This window comes from Mandrillus leucophaeus, unplaced genomic scaffold (genome assembly GCF_000951045.1).
Source record: "Mandrillus leucophaeus isolate KB7577 unplaced genomic scaffold, Mleu.le_1.0 Scaffold24, whole genome shotgun sequence".
NCBI lineage: Eukaryota > Metazoa > Chordata > Mammalia > Primates > Cercopithecidae > Mandrillus > Mandrillus leucophaeus.
Genome location: NW_012102476.1, coordinates 3,798,971 through 3,819,155, shown reverse-complemented (window position 1 = coordinate 3,819,155; position 20,185 = coordinate 3,798,971). Strand labels below are relative to the sequence as shown.

The following is a 20,185-nucleotide window of genomic DNA, read 5'->3' as shown; positions in this document are numbered from 1 at the left end:
GCGCCTGTAGTCCCAGCTACTCGGGAGGCTGAGGCAGGAGAATCGCTTGAACCCGGGAGGCAGAGCTTGCAGTGAGCTGAAATCTGGCCACTGCACTCCAGCCTGGGCGATAGAGCGAGACTCCATCTCAAAAAAAAAAAAAAAAACAAACCAGCAACTTGTGTTAACATGTTAAACTCATTTAATCTTTACAGTGATGTATGAGGTGCATACTGTTATTACCCCTAACTTGATGATAGGGACAGAGAGGCTAAGTAGTATGCCTGAGATCACACAGCTACTGCAGGATGCTCTCAGGATTTGCATCCACCTGGTCCATCTGGCTCCAGCATCTATATGCTTTTTTTTGTTGGTTTGTTTTGAGACAGAATTTTGCTCTTGTTGCCCAGGCTGGAGTGCAGTGGCACAATTTCAGCTCACCACATCCTCCGCCTCCCAGGTTCAAGCGATTCTCCTGCCTCAGCCTCCTGAGTAGCTGGGATTACAGGCACCCACCACCATGCCGGGCTAATTTTGTATTTTTGGTAGAGACAGGGTTTCTCCATGTTGGTCAGGCTGGTCTCGAACTCACCACCTCAGGTGATCCGCCTGCCTTGGCCTCCCAAAGTGCTGGGATTACAGGCGTGAGCCACCGTGCCTGGCCAGCATCTATATACTAAACCCTACCCGCAACTGCCTCTGTCTTGGGGTCAGGGTTCTTGAACGGTCTGGGCCAGCCTGAGTTAGGAGTGGGAAGAGGAAGAGGAGGCACGCGCCCAAGTGTTCTTCCCGCCTGACCGAGTCCTCCAGCGCCTGTGAGGAAGGTGGGCACTGCTGTCACCCTGTTTCCCGGGAAGCCCGCAGGCCCAGGGAGATACTGGGATTTGCCAAAGGCTCACAGCGAGCAAGCAGCAGTGGGTGCTGGCCCCTCGACACCCAGCCTGGCACACACTGTCTCTGAGTAGACCTGGGAGAGGGCATGTGAAACCCACCTGGCCATGGCTGGAAGAGAAGTGGGGGAGTGGAAATGAAAAGTGGAGACCGGGAGGAGCTGCCTACGTGCCCCTCCACAGTTCCAGGATGGCGCTTTCATGCTGGGAGTGAGCTTGCCCTGTGCCAGGCTGTCATCGAGGCGTTTTCCATTCAACAACTGTTTCTCAGACAAAGTGCAGGCAGGTTAGCTCTCCCAGGCCACTCAAGTAGTAAGGAAATAGATTTAAACCCTGACAGTTTGGCTCTGCAGCTGAGGCCCAGAGAGGGGTAGTGACAAGCCCAGGGTCACACAGCCACAGTCCCAGAGCTAGGAACTGCTGGCTAGGGCAAGCAGAGAGCTGACTCCTAGTCAACTGGGGGTGGAGCAGAGGTGGAGCCAGGGAGACCCAGGTGGCCTCCCTGAGAGCGGAGCACAGGCGGCAGAGTGGCCCGGGGCAGCATGAAGTGGAGCTGGGGCCCAGTGCTGCTCTTCGCGGGTGCCACGGTCCTCATGGAGGGTAAGCCGCCGTGCGTGGGGCTATGGGGGTGGCCTGGTGGGGGCTCAGGGGCCATCTCTGCCCCAGCAGTCCCTGCTCCTTGGTGGGGGGACTGCCTGTGGGCGACAGTCCGCCCGTGGGGATGTAACTCCGTGGGACTCTGTGGGGCAGTATATGTGGCCACCTGCGTCAACATGGATGAGATTTTCTCGGGCCAGCTGCAGTTTGCGTCGGCGGGGCCTGTGGTCTTTGTGTGTGTGGTGCTGCCTGTGTGTGTCCTATACCCACCTCCCCCTCGACTTCCACAATAACCTCAGGCAAACTCGGGGCTCCTCTGGCCTCAGTTTCCCTTTCTTTTCATCCATCCTCTGGGCAGCCTGGCTCAGCTGTCTCATGGGGGTGCCTGTGTGCCTGTGAGGGGTGGCGGGCAGGGGCCCTCTCTCTGGCGAGCTCTCAGGCAGTTTCTGGGAAGGTGGGGAAGACTGAGTCTCTAGACCAGGGTGAGGTAAGTCTCCATTTCTTGGGGCCCTCCCCCCTTGGAAATGACGCAGGCCTCTAATCCTTCTTTTAGGCCTCTGCTGTTGAGAGGACAATTAAGCTAATGCTCTCCACACACAGAGGCCGCCTCCCTGACTCAGTGGCGGGGGCAGGAGTTGGGGGTTCTGAAGCCTGGAGGAGGGTTGGCCTACTCCCAAGCTGAACCTCCAGCCCCGGAGTGCTGAGCACAGCTGAAGGAGAATTAATTACTGAGTGTGAATGCTGAATAGGTTCCAATAAAAGCTGTCTCGACCTCATATAAATATTTTCATTCTGGGAGGGGCTGGTGAGGTAATCAGAGTCACAAGCAAGGACCCTGGGCCCGCCCCCCAGCCCATCCCCTCTCCTCCCCAAAGCTAGGCAGGCCTGGAGTCTCACCTGTGTCTCTCTCTTCCCAGGTCTTCAAGCCGCTCAGCGTGGTAAGGTCTGGGGATGCGGGGCCTGGGCCTTACTTGGGTCTGGGTTGGAACTGGGGTGAGGTCAGGACAGGGATCTGCTGTCATTGTGACCCAACCCTCTCCACAGCCTGTGGACAGCGTGGCCCCGGTCCCCCCAAGCCTCAGGAGGGCAACACAGTCCCCGGCGAGTGGCCCTGGCAGGCCAGTGTGAGGAGGCAGGGAGCCCACATCTGCAGCGGCTCCCTGGTGGCGGACACCTGGGTCGTCACCGCTGCCCACTGCTTTGAAAAGTAAGTCATGACTGGGGTCAGGCAGGGTCTCTGGCTCTGGAGGATGGATGATTTGTCTCAAGCCCCACAAGGCTAGTCCCTACCTCTAGAGTAATAATAAAGTACCACTTACTGAGAATCTGCCATGTACTGGGTACATATTGTCAAGTGAATTGTAACAACCACCTTTCAACCTTAGGACTAGAGAACTGGCACAGGCATCCACACCGCCGAGCCTAATTAGGGGGCTCTTTCACCCCCTGGGATGGGAACAGCCCCATTAGGGCTGAGAGGCGCAGGCACTTTGGAACTCTACAGGTTTGGAGTATAGGTAGAAGATTTACAAATGAGAAAACAGGTTGCAAGGGAATGACCTTGCTTAAAGTCACAGACGGAGGCCGGGCACAGTAGCTCACGCCTATAATCCCAGCACTTTGGGAGGCCAAGGAGGGAGGATCGCTTGAGCCCAAGAGTTCAAGACTAGCCTGGGCAACATAGCAAGACCATGTCTCTACAAAAAATATAAAACTAGCCAGGCATGGTGGTGCACACCTGTAGTCCCAGCTACTCACAAGGCTGAGGTGGGAGGATCGCTTGAGCCTGGAAGGTCAAGGCTTGCAGTGAGTCGTGGTCATGCCACTGCACTACAGCCTGGGCAACAGGACGAGACCCTACCTCAAAAAGAAAAAGCCGTGGAGTGCTCTCTGCTATCTTCCACCTACCTGTGGGATCTCCCATGGTGTCACTGTCTCCCCTTGTACTCAGCAGCCTGGATCTTGTCCTTCCCCTTCCAGGGCAGCAGAGATAGAACTGAACTCCTGGTCAGTGGTCCTGGGTTCTCTGCAGCGTGAGGGACTCAGCCCTGGGGCCGAAGAGGTGGGGGTGGCTGCCCTGCAGTTGCCCAGGGCCTATAACCACTATAGCCAGGGCTCAGACCTGGCCCTGCTGCGGCTCACCCACCCCGTGACCCACACACCCCTCTGCCTGCCCCAGCCTGCCCATCGCTTCCCCTTTGGAGCCTCCTGCTGGGCCACTGGCTGGGATCAGGACACCGGTGATGGTAAGTGCTGGCCCAGACTGAAGCTCGGAGAGGCACTCTGCTTGCCCAACGTCACCGTCTCAGCTCCCAACTGTCCTGGCTTCCAGTCTCCCTTGCTTCTCAGATCCCAGACTCCAGCCCCAGCCCCGTCTCTTTCATTAGCTCCTGGGACCCTACGGAATCTGCGCCTGCGTCTCATCAGTCGTCCCACATGTAACTGCATCTACAACCAGCTGCACCAGCGACACCTGTCCAACCCGGCCCGGCCTGGGATGCTATGTGGGGGCCCCCAGCCTGGGGTGCAGGGGCCCTGTCAGGTCTGATGGGGAGGAGAGAAGGAGCAGAAGGGGAGAGGCCTAGCCCTGGGCTGGGGGTTGGACTCACAGGACTGGGGGAAAGGGCTGCAATCAGAGGGTATCTGCCATAGCTGGGCTCAGGCATCTGTCCTTGACTTTGTTGCCTGGCTCCAGGGAGATTCCGGGGGCCCTGTGCTGTGCCTCGAGCCCGATGGACACTGGGTTCAGGCTGGCATCATCAGCTTTGCATCAAGCTGTGCCCAGGAGGACGCTCCTGTGCTGCTGACCAATGCAGCTGCTCACAGTTCCTGGTTGCAGGCTCGAGTTCAGGGGGCGGCTTTCCTGGCCCAAAGCCCAGAGACCCCAGAGATGAGTGACGAGGACAGCTGTGTAGGTATGAGCGGGGCATGCTGGCAGTGGGTAGAAGCCACTGTGAAGCAAACCTCAGTTAGGACTAGAGAACTGGCACAGGCATCCACACCGCCGAGCCTAATTAGGGGGCTCTTTCACCCCCTGGGATGGGAACAGCCCCATTAGGGCTGAGAGGCGCAGGCACTTTGGAACTCTACAGGTTTGGAGTTTAGGTGAGAAGAGGAATCTCTGAGACCTGACTTGGGTTTCTGGGGAAGTGGCAAGCTTCCAGCAGGGACCCAGCGAGCCTGCACAGGGTAGGGCTCCCAGTCAGAATTCCGGCATTAAGTGACTGGCATGCAAATTGAATGCAAAATAATTCCTGGGACGGATATTATGTCTTGATGGTAAGAGATGCACTAATGAGCCAGGAATATGGGAGGCAGGCCCAGCCTGGAGGGTGCAGACGGGTGGGGCGGGGGAGTGACGAGTAGGGGCATTCCCACGAGGCTGGGACCGAGGTCCCATCAGACCGACAAGGCTAAAAGCTCAGGCCCTAGCCTGTGAATCCCAAGTCTGCCACTTGCCTGTAGTTACAGAACGAGGAAGTCATTTAACCTCTCTGGAACTTTGGTTACCTTCAGTAATGAGGGGAACAAAATTCAATTTCAAAAGATATTGTGAGAATTTGACGAGAAGCGGGAAACACTTAGCAAGAAGTCAGATGAGGCACTCATCTGTTTCAGCCTGTGGATCCTTGAGGACAGCAGGTCCCCAGGCAGGAGCACCCTCCCCGTGGCCCTGGGATGCCAGACTGATGCACCAGGGGCAGCTGGCCTGTGGCGGAGCCCTGGTGTCAGAGGAGACAGTGCTGACTGCTGCCCACTGCTTCATTGGGTGAGTCTTGGATCCCTCTCCACTGTGCCCCCTGTCCCTGCCGGCAGCCCTGTCACCTGGTGCCGTCCACACTGCCTCTGCATAGGCGCCAGGCCCCAGAGGAATGGAGCGTAGGGCTGGGGACCAGACCGGAGGAGTGGGGCCTGAAGCAGCTCATCCTGCATGGGGCCTACACCCACCCCGAGGGGGGCTACGACGTGGCCCTCCTGCTGCTGGCCCAGCCTGTGACACTGGGCGCCAGCCTGCGGCCCCTCTGCCTGCCCTATGCTGACCACCACCTGCCTGACGGGGAGCGCGGCTGGGTCCTGGGACGGGCCCGCCCAGGAGCAGGTAGGTGGGCATGGGGCCAGGGCCACTGTCCATCCAGCCTGCAGGCCGGAGCAGCCAGCTTTCCCTTGCTCCACAGGCATCAGCTCCCCCCAGACAGTGCCTGTGACCCTGCTGGGGCCTAGGGCCTGCAGCCGGCTGCATACAGCTCCTGGGGGTGACGGCAGCACTATCCTGCCGGGGATGGTGTGTACCAGTGCTGTGGGTGAGCTGCCCAGCTGTGAGGTGAGCCCCAGGCCCCCACGCCTTACCTAATAGGCCCCTGGCATCCCCTCACCCAATAGCTCAAGAACGGACCTTCTAGGCTTGGCCTCTGGACCCACCTCCCACCTGAAACTAGGCCTTTTTGCCAGTTAGCTCACAAACAGCCAGAGCCTCCATAGCCTACTCTGCCATTCTGCACAGCTGCCTGTAAAGTCACCCAGTGTCACCTGACCCCTGACAGGGCCTGTCTGGGGCACCACTGGTGCATGAGGTGAGGGGCACGTGGTTCCTGGCTGGGCTGCACAGCTTCGGAGATGCTTGCCAAGGCCCCGCCAGGCCGGCGGTCTTCACTGCGCTCCCTGCCTACGAGGACTGGGTCAGCAGTTTGGACTGGCAAGTCTACTTCACCGAGGAGCCAGAGCCCGAGGCCGAGCCTGGAAGCTGCCTGGCCAACATGAGTATGTAGCCCTGGGACCTCCTGCCAAACTCTGCCTCTCCAGGACCCTTCTCTCTCCAGTGAGGGGGTGCATCGTTCTAACCCACTCCAGCTGCCCTGGGTAGTGTGGAGCAATAGGCAGACCCATTTGATTCAGATTCTGGTTCTTTGTCATCGCGTCACTTGGAGCAGGCTGCTCAATCGCTTTGAGCCTCAGTATTCTCATCTGTCATGGCAGCCAAGACAGACCCTGTTCCTCTGAGGAATGGGAGAGAGAGAGGGAGGGACCAAAGCCATGAGGGTGAGGACAACTCCACACTCCTTCCTTCCTCACAGGCCAACCAGCCAGCTGCTGACAGGGGACCTGGCCGTTCTCAGGACAAGAGAATGCAGACAGGCAAACAGCATTACTGCCCCTGCCCTCCCCACCTTGCCATGTGTGATTCCAGGCACCAGGGCAGGCCCAGAAGCCCAGCAGCTGTAGGAAGGAACCTTTCTGGGGCCACAGGTGCCCACTCCCCACCCTGCAGGACAGCGGTGTCTGTGGACACTCCCACACCCAGCTCTGCTCCCACACAGGCATCCCAGCTTTCCTCCTCCTTTACCCTTTCAGATACAATCACGCCAGCCATGTGTTTTGAAAATTTCTTTTTTTGGGGGGCAGCAGTTTTCCTTTTTTTAAACTTAAATAAATTGTTACAAAATAGACTTTAGAAAATAAGTTACAAATTGTAGCAAAAGGCTCCCTTCCACAGGCAACTTTCCCACCTGTGAGGCTCTGCATCCAACTCTCCCTGGTGTTACAATCTGGCTGCTGAGGGTGGCACGGCATCTCGGCAGAGGCTGGTGCTGGGAAGAGCATGGTGACGAGCCTGGTGGAAGGAGGTCCTTCAAGGACAGGGACACGAGGAACACCCCACACCCTCCTTGGGAAAGAAGCCAGATCTGGGTCCTCTTCACAAGGGGAGAGGAGAAGATATGGGGATGCCTGAACTACTCCTGAGAAAACGTGGAGATCAAGCCCCTCCCTGCACGCACTCCCTCCCCCAGATTCTGATCTTTGGAGACTTGAAGTTCAGAGGGAGAAGCTGAGGTCTGCAGGCCACTGGGGTGAAGGATCCAGGAGTGGGGTCGTGGGGGTGGGTGGAGGGGGCAATGACAAGTCTCCTCTGCCCGTCGCTGGTGCCACTGGGGCTCCTGGGGAGAGAGAGAGGAGGTCACCGACTGAGGGGCAGACCCCGCACAGCGTGTACCCTGTCCCAGCCCTGCAGGCCATTCCCCCGCCCCTGGCCCCAGAGGCCCAGATGAGAACAGGAATTCTAGGCCTCCTAATTATTTTCCCAGTCCTTGCAAACTGGCTCCTCGATCATATCCCTTGAGGTCATGAGAAATCTTTTATCCTTAAAGCCATTCCTTCAGCTGTCAGGTGACTCCCACCCGCCCTCTGCTCTGACAAGACCCATCAAGGGCCCACCATCTCAGGGCCACCCACCCTCGAGGGCCACTAGATGGAATGGGCCCACCTCTACTAGAGGAGGTGGAGAGGCCAGCCCAGGTCCTGCTGAGGGAACCGGCCGCCCCACTCCCCGGCAGCCACAGCCTCCAGCAGTGCTGGGTGGAGGCGATTGCCCACAGAGATGCCCTCTGATCAGGGATGTGACACGGGATAATGACTGTTGTTGCTGCAACTGGGTCTGGACTTCAAGGAAACAATTATCTGTGACTCAGTCCTCCAGTTAAAGGTGTGCAGAGGGTGGCGGGGTGTGCAGGTGGAAAGAGTGGTTTGGCTGGATCCTAAAAAGGCCATTGGCGGCAGAGGGAGAAGGGGCTGAATTAAGTTTAGAGAAGAGACGGGAGCAACACTGACAGGGAAGGACCAGAGGTCTAGTTCACAAGGAGAGGGGCAGCAGAGACAAGGCGCAGGGAAAGAGGGACAGGGAGTAGGGTGCCAACCAGTGACCCGGTTTCCATGGCCAAGTCAGCAGGCGAGCTGTGGAGCCCATGCCCCATCCCTTGTTCCCTGGCACCCGGCCTGCTCTAGGGAAGAATGGAACCTAGACCAAACCAATGGCGTCCTCTATTCCTCTGGAAGTCATTGCATTACTGGCTGACTCAGGAGCATTTCCAGACACAGCAGCCAGGGAGTACCCAGCGACCTTCCCCCGAACAGAAAGACCATTCCACTCTGGCTACAGTGTAATGGAGGAGCCCAGGCAGCAGCCTCAGCCTGACCATGCCCCCACCTTGACCACGCCCCCATGTGCTGCCCAACCCACCCTGCTATTTGTTATACCTGATCTGGGGGTGCTCAGCTAGTTTTCTCACCCCATAGCCAAGCCCCCACCCACCTCTTAAAATCCCCGGGACTCTCTCCTCTCACTCCTTGCTCCCCCACGCACTTTGGGGCCAGGCTTCACCCTCCCCCGTGTGCCCACCTCCTCCTGGGACCCTTCATGCCCCCGTACCAGAGTTGGCCACTGTCCACTCCTCCTGGTGCTGCTGCTGGTGCTGCACAAAGCTGATTCGGCGGCGGAAGTGGCGGGGACAATGGGGACAGGTGAAAGGCCCCTCCCGAGGTGCGTGGACCCGCCCGTGACCCTCCAGCCGGGCAGCTGTTCGGAAGGCCTTGCCACAGATGCTGCAGCAGTGGCGCTTGGGGTCCGTGTGGATCCTGCTGTGGTTCTTAAGAGACAGCAGGTTAGGGAGAAGTTTGGGACAGAGGGAGCAGGGGTACAACCCTGTGGTGTGGGCCTTCTGGTGGTTCAGCAGGCTGCCAGCGTGGCGGTAGGAGCGCCCGCACTGGGCGCAGCGGAAGGGCCGCTCCTTGTCCTCAGCTGCCATGGACGTCACCACTTGTCCTCCCCTGGCTCTCTCCACACTCTCTCCTGGGCTTCCGGGGGTTTCTGATGGGGCCTCCCGGGCTTTCCCTTGACCAGGGAGAACCACCTCATCCTCCCCAGTTCTGGCTTTGGGATCTCTGGCCTCCTCCATCTGGGCTGGCACCTGGCTGTGGCCCAGGGCATGAGCCTGCAGGTGGCTGGCCAGTTCCTGGTGGGACTCAAAGGCCTTGCCACAGTCAGGACAGGTAAAGGTCTGGGCATCTATGTGGTTGTGGCTGTGGCTCTTTGTGGCCACAGGATTCAGGAACTCCTTGGAGCAGAGCAGGCAATAGTGTCGGTCTGTCTTGTGGGTGTTGTGGTTCAAGAGGCTGCCCGATTGGCAGTAAGTCTTGCCGCACTGGCTGCAAGAGGAGGAGTGGCTCCCTGGCTGCAGCTGAGAGCTATCGTCTCTGTTGTCCCAGCTATCCATGTGACTCAGAGTAGGTCCATTGAGCTGGCAGTCACCAGCATGGCAAGGACTCCTGTGGACACTGTCCTCTGGCTCCTCTGACCTGGTCAGGAACTGAGGAACCCAGCCTCCACTGTGATTCCCCAGTCCCCCACCTACTGGCCACCCACCTGCCTTCCCTGCGTCCCAGGACAGTGGCTCTGGGGCTTCTGAGCTTGCTGCCCTGATGGGGCTCTGACTGCGCTCCCCTGGTCTCGGGACTCCATCCTCCAGCTGGGGTACTGGCTCAGCACCACCCAATTGGGCCTCTAGTCCCTGGCTACCAGCCAGGTTCGCCTCACTGGCTGCTGTGCCATCCAGGCCTCCCTGGCCATTGGCTGGCTCCCTTTCTGTCTCCTCCTCATGCTCCCGCAGGTGCCGTTCCAAAGATCCCCGGCCAGGGAAGCCGCGGCCACAGAGGGCGCAACGCACAGCTGAGCGCCTGGACCGTCCAGCCCGCCGCCGCCGATTCTCCGAGTGCAGCCTCTGGTGGTCCTTCAGGGCCATGCGGTTGGAGTAGGTCTTGGGGCAGGTGGGGCAGCTGTACTGGCCCGTCTCGTGGCTGCGCCGGTGGTTCAGGAGGCTGCCAGCATGGCGATAGGTCCGCCCGCACTGCCCACAGCGGAAGGGCCGATCTTCCCGAGTCGGCTTTCGGGTGCCCCCACCCCCACGTCGCTCCATGTGGACCCGCTGGTGGCTGGCCAGCTGTTTCCGCAGGCGGAAGGCCTTCCCACACTCACTGCAGCGGAAACGTCGGGGATCTGCATGGATGCGCCGGTGGTTCTTGAGGGACATGAGGTTTGAGAAGCCCTTGGAGCAGGCCTGACAGCCGAAGTGGCCGGTCTGGTGGCTCTGCCGGTGGTTGATGAGGCTGCCGGCATGCTTGTAGGATCGGCCACACACCTCACAGCTGAAGGGCCGCTCAGAGCTGGCTTCAGTCTGGCAGCCCTTCTCGGCAGTCTCCAGCCTGGGCTCTATCTCCTCCCCTTTCACAGTGGTCTCCTCCCACACCTCTTCTTTCACCCTGGCCACTTCCTCCAGGGGCTCCACTTTAAGTTTTTCCTGGAGCTTCTCGACTTCTGCCTGCCCCAGTCCCTCGTCTGCCATGTGCTGGGGCTTGCTGCTGCCTCCTTCTGGGGTGGGCCCAACCTGCAGCTCACTGCTACCTCCTGCCTCTGGGATGGGCCCAACCTGCGGCTCAGAGCCTTTGCAGCGAGGGTGGTTCCGCAGATGATTACGGTAGGCAGCCAGGTTGGGGTAGCAGCGGGAGCAGACAGGGCAGAGAAAGTCTCCAGTCTGGTGGATCTTGCGGTGGTTCACCAGGCTGCCCCCATGGCGATAGGTCTTGCCACACTGGTTGCAGCGGAAGGGGCGGGGCTGAGCCTCCAGCAAACTTTCCCCACCCTGCGTGCAGAGGCCGTCTCCCAAGGGGGTGCCTGCTCCCTCTTGAGACTTGGCATCTCCACCCTCTCCAGAGACAGAAGTCACTATGTCCTCCAAGACACTGCCCACAACCATCTCCGTGGCATCACCTGCCACTCCCAAGGGGCTGGGAGCCTTGTCTGCAGCAGTCCCAGAACTTTGACTTTGGTGGTGGCGCTCCAGGCTCCCCAGGTCATCGTAGGTCTGCCCGCAGCAGCCACAGATGTGCCCATACCCTGCACTGTCCAGTGCTTCCACCTCCCGCTGCAGCTGATTCAGCAGCTCTGCTTCCGAGAGCTGCAGTGGCGGGCTGCGTGCAGGGGCTGCCTCTGCCGCTCCTTCCTCTTCCCCCTCCTCCTCTGAGCCCTCAGTCATGCCAGAGGAGCTGTGGGCCTGGCGCCGGTGAAGCCTGTAGCCAGCCCGCCCGGGGAAGATCATGCCGCAGAGGCAGCAGAGGAAAGGCTGTGCTGAGGTCGCCTCCCCGGGCCTATGGTTCTGGAAGTGGCTGCGGAGGGCAGGCAGAGAGTCAAACTCCTTCGGGCAGAGGGAGCACTGATAGATGCCTGGTGGGTGGCAGGGCCTGTGGCTCAGCAGGCCAGTGGCATGGGGGAAAGAATGCCCACAGTCAGAGCATGTGTGAGTGGCCCCAGCCTGCCAGCCAGTGACAGTGTTGGCAGAGTGGGAAGAGGAGTTGGGTTGGCCAGTGGCTGGCTTCTGGTCTTCATCCACGCCAGTGAGGCCATCGCAGAAGCGAGTCCCACCACCTTCCTCACCTCCTGGGATGTCCAAATTGTCAAGTAAACTGGCATTCTTCCTTTCCAGTCCTTCCCCAGGGCCTCCACTCTCTTTATCACCCTGGAAATGGGTCTCATCCCTCTCAAGCCCACATTTGTCCCCTTCAGATTCAGCCTGCAAACAGCCCCCATCACTTTCCAGGTTGCCTTCCGCCCCGTGAGGACTTTCCCCTGAAGGGTCTTGGGGAGAGTCCAGGCCTTCATTGTCTTCTAGCTCCCGGGTCCAGCTCCCTGCTGCCAGGAGTTTGGCTTCTCCCCCACCACTGGCACCACCAGCCCGCTTCCGATGCCGCCTGCTCCGCCGCCGACTGTGCCGGCGCAAGTGGTTCTTCATGGCAGCCATGGTGTGGAAGTGCTTGGCACAGGCCCCACAACTGAAGTCTCCTGTCTGGTGGGTCTGCCTGTGGTTGATAAGGCTGCCGGAGTGGCGATAGCTCTTTCCACAGTCTCGGCAGGCGAAGGCCCGAGGAGGTGACACTGTGGTCTCTGTCCTGCTATTTTCCTTTTCCCCTGCCCCATGAGTCAGGCCATGACGTTCAAGGCTCTCAGGGTCTTCAAAGAGCAGCCCACAGATGCTACAGGTATGTGCTGCTGTCCTGTCTGCTGCTGGCGTGATGTCTGTGGCCTCTTCTTCATGTTTGCACACGTGGTCCTGATCTGTGTGCGGGGCTGCCTCTGCCTCTACTGGGTCAGGCGGGAGTTCTACCTTGAGGTGGTTGGGGGCACCCTCGGCCCCGATGTCTGCACTTCGGCGAGCAGCCTTGCAATGTACCCGCACGTGGTTGCGCAGGGCCATGAGATTGGGGTACTTGCGGGGACACAGCGAGCACTGGTACTCTCCAGTCCGATGGCTGTGGCGATGGTTCACCAGGCTCCCCCGGTGGCGGTAAGCACGACCACACTCACTGCACTTATAGGGCCGATGGTCCAGGGTGGTGGGGGGGTCCTCTTCCTCTTTGTGGGTGGTCTCAGTCAGCAGCAGGCGAGCTGGTGGCACTGATGGCTGCCCATTTTCCCCAACTCCTTGCCTGGGCCTGTGATGAGCCCGCACATGATTTTTGAGAGCAGCCGCATTGAACAGCTGCTTAGAACAGAGTGAGCAGGGGTAGACACCTGTCTGGTGGCTCTTTCGATGGTTGATGAGGCTCCCGGCATGGCGGTAAGTACGGCCACAGTCCCCACAGCGGAAAGGCCGGTATTCCTCCAGGCCACTGTCCTCCAGCTCCCCAGAGGTGCTAAGCTCTGCACAGCCATTCAGCATCTGTGCACTGGGGAGCTGGTCCCGGCTGCTCTCGTCTGTGTGCCCATTGGTGGTGGACATCCCTTTCTCCTCCCAGGGTGGCTCCTGCCTTTCACCCTCATGGGACTGCTGGTGTTCCAGCAGCTCCCGGGGGAGCCGGAAGGCACGGGGGCAGTGGGGACAGTGGTAAGGCCGATACTGGGCATGCAGTCGAGAGTGGTTCTTCAGAGCCATGAGGTTAGAGAACTCCTTGAAGCAGATGGCACAGGGGTAGATGCCCAGCGTGTGGCTCTGGCGGTGGTTAGTGAGGCTCCCGGCGTGCTTGTAGGTCTTGCCACACTGACTACATTTGTACCGCCGCTCCTCCTCGGCAGGAGGGGACTGGGTGGGCTCGTGGCCCGCTGTGAAGTTCACTACTGATTCAGCCAGATACTGTTCCAAGTTGCTAAGAAGGCTGCTGGCTGGGGTGGGGAGAGGAGGGGCTCTGGCAGAGTTGGTGGAGGGTCCCCAGCCGTCTGCAGCATCCTCAGAACCTGGTTGGCTTGCCAAGCCTTCTCTTTGTCTGGTGGGCAGATCTTCCCACGTACCCGAAGCTGCCCTGGAGTCCGGTACAGATTCACAGTCAGGTGTCTCTTCCGTATGTTTTGTCTGGTTTTCCCAGCCTTCACCAGAGCTAAGCCTTTGGCCCCAGGAGTCAGTGGACACCGTCTCACCCTGGAGGCGTGGAGTGGCTTCCTTGGGGCGTGGGGGCCTGTGCCTGCGGCGGCCCTCAGGAGCATGAGTCCTCATGTGGCTCTTGAGAGCCATGGGATTGGAGAAGTCCTTTCCACAGGTGGTACAGGGGAAAAGGCCAGTCTCGTGGGTCCGACGATGGTTGACCAGGCTCCCAGGGTGACGGTAGCCCCGCCCACACTGCTGACAACGGTAGGGCCGAGGGATGCTGTCAGCCTCCTCACTGTCCTTGTTGGAAGATGGATGGAGCAGTTCTCGGTGCCGAGACAGCTCTGGGAGGCTGGGAAAGTGGCGCTGACAGTCAGAACAGCTGAGTGAGGGGGGTGCGTCCTCCATGGGGCAATGTAGCAGAAACCTGGAGGTTCAGAAGGAGCAGACACGTGGCAGCACCTTCCTCTGGTGGAGGGGCCGAGGCCTAGGAAGAGGGGGCAGTGGTCAAAAGGAAGGCCTGAATTAACTTCGCCTCTTGGCTATACGAGCAACAAGTTCATCTGAGGTCACTGAGAGTTTCCCCAAGCATCTGTGCCCAGGGACCTGCTTTCTACTAGATCTAATCTGCAGGCACCATCATTTAAGGCCTCCCTGTGCACAAGCTCCCCAAATATAGGAGCTCCCCTAGGCTTAAGTCATTCCTACAGGTATAGCTAAGGAAATTAAAGTCGAGAGAGATGCAGCCTACTTCTGATCACAGACCTGTAATCATGTTCTTCAGACCAGACTCAAAAGGCATTACTGTCCTTTAAGGACAGTAGGACTCTGCTCCCTACAATCCTGAAACAAAAATTTTCTGTGACATCTTAAAAGGACACCAGAACCTTTTCTAGGCCTTTCAATAAGAGAAGTCCAAACCTTCCTCCTTCATCTCTCAGCTAAACAGAGTAGCTGAGAAGCACTGAAAAAGCAGCTGTTTCCTCCAGCTAATAGCTGAGGACCTGAGAGGACAGGTTAGAGGCCTCCTTCAGGGAAAGGGCTGGCTTGTTCCCCTGCTTCCCTGAGTCCTTTCAGTGTCACAAGGTCTCTTTTCCTTGTGACAAGAGAGTTAAGAGAGTTAGGACTTTCTTAACTGGGCCAGGCATGGTGGCTCACGCCTGTAATCCCAGCACTTTGGGAGGGTAAGGCTGGCATATCACCTGAGTTCAGGAGTTCAAGACTAGCCTGGCCAACACGGTGAAACCCTGTCTCTACTAAAAATACAAAAGTTAGCCGGGCGTGGTGGCAGGTGCCTGTAATTCTAGCTACTCGGGAGGTTGAAGCTGAAGAACTGCTTGAACCTGTGAGGTGGAGGTTGCAGTGAGCTGAGATCCCACCACGGCACTCCAGCCTGGGTGACAGAGCGAGACACCATCTCAAAAAACAAACAAAATCCCCAAAAGTCTCTCTTAGCGACTTCCTTTATCTACTTCCCTTGAACCCAAACTATCTTCCATCTTGTGAATAACATCAATATCAGGTTGTAATGTCACTTCATCACCTACCTTTTCTCTCCCATGCCTCCTGATCTTACCTTCACCAGCCCTTCTCATTTTTTTCTTCTGCCTCCTCTCTTAATACTGATGATGACAGCAACTCATGAAGAGTATTATATTACCATGTGCCGGGCACTGTGCTAACTATATTCATTGTGTCACTCAATCTTCAGAACACACGGCAATGCCTGTTATCCTAGTTCACGTAAGAGTAAACCCACTAACTGAGGCGGTCTTCATCCCAAAGCCCTTGCTCGCTCATGCCTCGTACATCCTCTCGTCCTTCTCCAACTCTTCTTCCCATGGGAGGGACCCCAATACAACTGTCTCCCACCGTAAACGCCTTCACTGAACCTGCCCCCGGAATTCTCACCTCACAAAGCCCCTTTGATCAAAAGTCCCCTCCCCTAGTCAACCACCAATGAGTCCTCTGACCTCACTCATCTCCTCTGCCAATTTCCTTTCAGGACGCCTACCTCGCACCGGCGGCCCCCTCTCCTTCCCGCCGCGGGCGCGTCAGTTGGGGACCGCGAACGGGAGCGCGCCTGCGCACTGGGACCCTTACCCTAACTGCAGCCGCGCGCCCCAAGGGGTGGCTGTCGGGGGGCTCTCGCGCTCCCACACACGCACACTCAGCCAGGGTTCCCAGGAGGTGGGAGGGGAGGGAAAGAGGGAAAGGAGAAGGGGGGGAAAGGAAGGAGGTAGAGAAAAGAGGGCGCAGCTGGCATGAACCAGGAGTCTACCCCCAGCTCTGCGGACACTTCCTATTGTTACTAGGAAACAGGAAGTGTCCTTAGGTGCAAAAGCTTCCCCGCGAAACTTCCGCTTTGGGAGCCCTGCCTGTCCCGCCTCCAAGCCTCCGTTTTACGCAGACACACTTCCGGCGCTAGGTTCTGGCTCTGCACTACTGACTCCGCCCACGGAGGTCACAACGAGGCGTCTTTGAGCGTTACGCTAGCCACACTTCCGGCAAGAGCAGCTAGAATCGTTCCAGTGCATATTGAATAGGCGCAGAAGAGAGAGAAAAAGATTCTGCAACCCTGGCCACAGTACTTTGGTGACACTTTTCGTGGGGCTCCCTGGAAGACTTTTCCTAAGGCAGATGGAGAAAACTTCGTGAAATCCACTCGTTGCTATTAAAGGAAATGTTGTGGAATATAAGCGGACTTAGGTTCTGCAGAGCTTGAGCATGGCCTTTTTGTCCTCCCACCTTCTGGTTCTTGAAGACATTGCCGGTGACCTGGCCCCAGACTAACACGAGGCCGGCGTATACTGTCAGCCTGCCCTGCGTCCCCTTGCCTCAGCACCCACAGAGCCCTCTTGCAAGATGCTTCTCTGCCGCCATAGGCTGGAGGTTCCCCGGGAACTTTCCCTTCCTTCCTAGCTGAGGAAGGTCCCTCACTTCCGCTCGCCGGGCCACCGGTCCCGCCTCCCCGCCCCCCGCTGGGTCCTAGCGCCGGCCCCTCTTTGGCAGGATCCGGGCTCCGTCAGTGCGAGGAGCCGACGCCGACAGCACTGGGTCAGCCCAAGTCTCATCAGGTAGGAAACGCCGGCGGGAAGCCGCGAGGGCCCCGGGCAGACCCCACGCGGCCGCAATCCGAGCTGGCCTCAGTTTCCCTGCGGCCGCCGAGGGCGGACTGGGTTGGTCCAGCGAGCAGCGCGGGCGGGGCGGGCGGTGAGCGGCCCTGGGCGCATTGCGGGCCCAGCAGGTCCTAGAACCCGCCGACTGTCTCCGCGGTTCTGGGCTGCGGACGCACACCCAGGCTCGGCCCGCGCGGCTGCCGTTCCGGCTCGGTGCGGGCCCGGGGGTCCTAGAGCCCGCCATGTTGCGGGCTTTTGTCCCGGCCGCGCGGCCCGCGCTGCAAGGTCCCCGGCGCCGGCGGCCCCCTCCCCGGCCGAGGCCGGGCCACCACTCTCGCGGTCCTAGAGAACGCCATCTTGCAAGCCTTTGTCCCGCATTCGGCCCTCCGTCCATTCATTTGTTCATCCCCGCATCCTTCGTTCAGTCCTGGTTGCTACGTCCCCCGAGGCCACGTTTTCCGAGGCTCAAAACGACACAAGTCAATCCAGGGTCCTGCCCTCCAGGGACTGCCTGGCTGGCGGGGGCGCAGCGTACAGACGGTTGCGAGGAGCGAGGAGCGAGGAGCTCCGGGTTTCTGCAACTCTCGGCTCCTCGGCGCGCTTCGTAGGCCCCACCGCCCTTCAAACTCCCACAAACTTCAGGGACCCCATTTTAGTGATGAGGAAACTGAGGCCCAGAGCGGCGTGGGGCCCTTACCTCTCTACTGCCATTAAGTATTCCTGAGGGCACTGGGGAAGGGGGTTCTTGAAGAATGTAAAGGGGCTTCCCCGTTGGGGAAGGCAGGCAAGGGCTCCCGAGCCCAGGAAACTGCATCTAGAGGCGGAGGGTTGAGAATTGTGGCTGGAGGTTCGGTCGCTGCCGGGAGGAGGACTCTGTCGCTGGAGCTGAGGCAAAAGTAGGTTGGGATCAGGTTGTGAACTGGCCGGGTTGGCGGCCTAGGAGATGATTAACGCTCATTTCTGCAGGGTTCATCTGCTCACTAGATCACTCCTGGCCGTGAGGCCTGTGTGGTGACTGCTTGTTTAGAGATGGGAAGATTGAGGTGCCTCCTTTTTCTCCTCATCCCTGCCCCAGAGTCCTAGCCTAGGATTTTTGGAAATTGAATCTCTGCTTGCCTAGTGAGACAATAGAACTTCATCCGGTTCCTAAGCCAGTAGTGAGGCAAAGCAAGGCTTCATCGCCACCACAGGGAGTCCACTGTGGGATATTGGGGCAATAGTTGGGCCTTGTGGACTTGGAAAGGTGGAAGAATTCAGTTAATAAACAGTTATTGGTGGACATTCTCACAAACTCCTACTGTGCCGGAGGCAGAGGCTACAGACCTGGGTTCAAATTTCATCTGAGGTTGATTCCTTCCATTTGTTTTGGGTCACCACACAGGGTTCTGGATGTAGACGATGCAGATGATCGGTTTCCTAGCTCTTTGCCAGCCTGGACTCTGGTGCTGGAGATGGAGAATTAACAGCCAAACCATAAGATGTGTAATGCTAGCAAAGCAATAGTCAGGGCTCAGAGAGCAGGTGTCTGGGATTTGAACACTGGCTGGGACGGTGACTAGTTAGCTTGTTTCTTTGTGGTGTCACTTCTCATAAGAACACTAATCCTGTTGGACCAGGGTCATACCCTTATGACGTCATTCAACCTTAATTACTTCCATAAAGGCCTTATCTCCAAATACAGTCACAATGAGAGTTAGAATTTGAATATATGAACAGACAGGGAACACAAACATTCACTCATAACGAACTTCTAGGCAGCTGTGGAATTGGCTTGAGTAGTTGAGTATTACGCACAAAATGCTTAGAATGATACCTTGCCCATGGTAAGCTTGCAAGGAGTATTGTCCAGATGATACCATAAAGGAAATTAGAGAGGAGGGGGCTGGTCGCTGTGGCTCATGCCTGTAATCATAGCACTTTAGGAAGCCGAAGTGGAGGAGCACCTGAAGCCAGGAGTTCTCGAGACCAGTGTGGGCAGCATAGTGAGACCTCTATGTCTACATACAAAGAATTTTTAATAAATTAGCCAGGTGTGGTGGTGGGTGCCTGTAGTCCTAGCTACTCAGGAGGATTGCTTGAGTGCAGGAGTTCCAGGCTGAAGTGAGCTATGATTGAGCCACTGCACTCCAGGGTGACAGAGTGAGACCTGATCTCTAAATAAAAATAAAGACCAGACACGGTGTCTCACGCCTGTAATCCCAGCACTTTGGGAGGCCGAGGCGGTCGGATCACTTGAGGCCAGGAGTTCGAGACCAGCCTGGCCAACATGGTGAAACCCTGTCTCTACTAAAAATACACAAGTTTGCCAGGTGTGATGGCTTTCGCCTGTAATCCCAGCTACTCGGGTGGCTGAGGCTGGAGAATCACTTGAACCCAGGAGGTGGAGGTTGCAGTGAGCTGAGATCCAGCCACTGCATTCCAGCCTAGGCAACAAAGACTTTCTCTCAAAGAAAATAAATAAATTAAAATAAATAGGCGGGGCATGGTGGCTCAAACCTGTAATCCCATCTCTTTGGGAGGCCAAGGCGGGTGAATCACCTGGGGTCAGGAGTTCCAGACCAGCCTGGCCAACATGGCGAAACCCCATCTCTACTAAAAATACAAAAAATTAGGTGACCTTGGTGGCGGGCACCTGTAATCCCAAATACTTGGAAGACTGAGGCAGGAGAATTGCTTGAACCCGGGAGGCAGAGATTGCAGTGAGCCAACATTGTGCCATTGCACTTCAGCCTGGGCAACAGAGTGAGACTCTGTCTCAAAAAATAATAATAATAAATAATAAAATAAAATAAATAAAAATAAACCAGGTACGGTGACTCATGCCTGTAATCCCAGCACTCTGGGAAGCCAAGGCCGTGGATCAGTGGAGGTCAGGAGTTCGAGACCAGCCTGGCCAACATGGTGAAACCCCATCTCTACTAAAAATACAAAAAATTAGCTGGGCATGGTTGTGGACACCTGTAATTCCAGCTACTCGGGAGGCTGAGGCAGGAGAATCTTGTGAACCAGGGAGGCAGAGGTTGCAGTGAGCAGAGATCGTGCCATTGCACTCCAGCCTCGGCAACAAGAGCGAAACTCTGTCTCAAAAATAAATAAATAAATAAAAATATCAATTTTTAAAAAGGAAAGAGGGGCGGGCGTGGTGGCTCATGCCTGTAATCCCAGCACTTTGAGAGGCCAAGGTGGGTGGATCACTTGAGGTCAGGAGTTCAAGACCAGCCTGGCCAACATGGTGAAATCCTGTCTCTACTAAAAATACAAAAATGAGCCAGATGTAGTGGCAGGTGCCTATAAATCCCAGCTCCTCAGGAGGCTGAGGCAGGAGAATTGTTTGAACCCAGGAGGCAGAGGTCGCAGTGAGCAGATATTGCACCACTGCACTCAAACCTGGGTGACAGAGTGAGACTCCATCTCAAAAAAA

At 57.6% G+C, this 20,185-nt stretch overlaps 2 protein-coding genes across 3 annotated transcripts; one reads left to right on the top strand and one right to left on the bottom strand.

Annotated features, from left to right (window-relative positions):
* Nucleotides 1–1,411: 1,411 nt before the first annotated feature.
* On the top strand, nucleotides 1,412–6,915 carry PRSS53 (protease, serine, 53). Its single transcript, XM_011982509.1, has 11 exons — nucleotides 1,412–1,469; nucleotides 2,384–2,404; nucleotides 2,511–2,673; nucleotides 3,447–3,712; nucleotides 3,854–4,008; nucleotides 4,162–4,381; nucleotides 5,085–5,235; nucleotides 5,321–5,565; nucleotides 5,642–5,787; nucleotides 6,008–6,224; nucleotides 6,539–6,915. Exons 1-11 carry the CDS (start codon nucleotides 1,412–1,414, stop codon nucleotides 6,556–6,558), a joined length of 1,662 nt encoding a protein of 553 aa, XP_011837899.1. The 3' UTR covers nucleotides 6,559–6,915.
* On the bottom strand, nucleotides 6,836–16,102 carry ZNF646 (zinc finger protein 646). 2 transcript variants are annotated; one of them, XM_011982511.1, is made up of 3 exons: nucleotides 15,619–16,102; nucleotides 8,668–14,132; nucleotides 6,836–7,399 (listed from the first exon to the last, which is right to left on the bottom strand). In XM_011982511.1, the coding sequence occupies exons 2-3, from the start codon at nucleotides 14,051–14,053 to the stop codon at nucleotides 7,278–7,280; spliced, it is 5,508 nt and encodes a 1,835-aa protein (XP_011837901.1). In that variant the 5' UTR covers nucleotides 14,054–14,132; nucleotides 15,619–16,102; the 3' UTR covers nucleotides 6,836–7,277. The 2 variants fall into 2 exon arrangements, with proteins under 2 accessions (XP_011837901.1, XP_011837900.1); XM_011982510.1 differs by having other exon boundaries at nucleotides 15,749–15,958.
* Nucleotides 16,103–20,185: the final 4,083 nt, after the last annotated feature.

Coding starts and splice junctions, on each gene's coding strand:
- PRSS53 (XM_011982509.1), top strand. CDS start 1,412: ATGAAGTGGAGCTGGGGCCCAGTGCTGCTCTTCGCGGGTGCCACGGTC. Junction 5,236..5,320: donor GCTGCCCACTGCTTCATTGG/GTGAGTCTTGGA, acceptor GCCTCTGCATAG/GCGCCAGGCCCCAGAGGAAT. Junction 6,225..6,538: donor AAGCTGCCTGGCCAACATGA/GTATGTAGCCCT, acceptor CCTTCCTCACAG/GCCAACCAGCCAGCTGCTGA.
- ZNF646 (XM_011982511.1), bottom strand. CDS start 14,053: ATGGAGGACGCACCCCCCTCACTCAGCTGTTCTGACTGTCAGCGCCAC. Junction 7,400..8,667: donor GTGGACAGTGGCCAACTCTG/GTACGGGGGCAT, acceptor CTCTCTCCCCAG/GAGCCCCAGTGGCACCAGCG.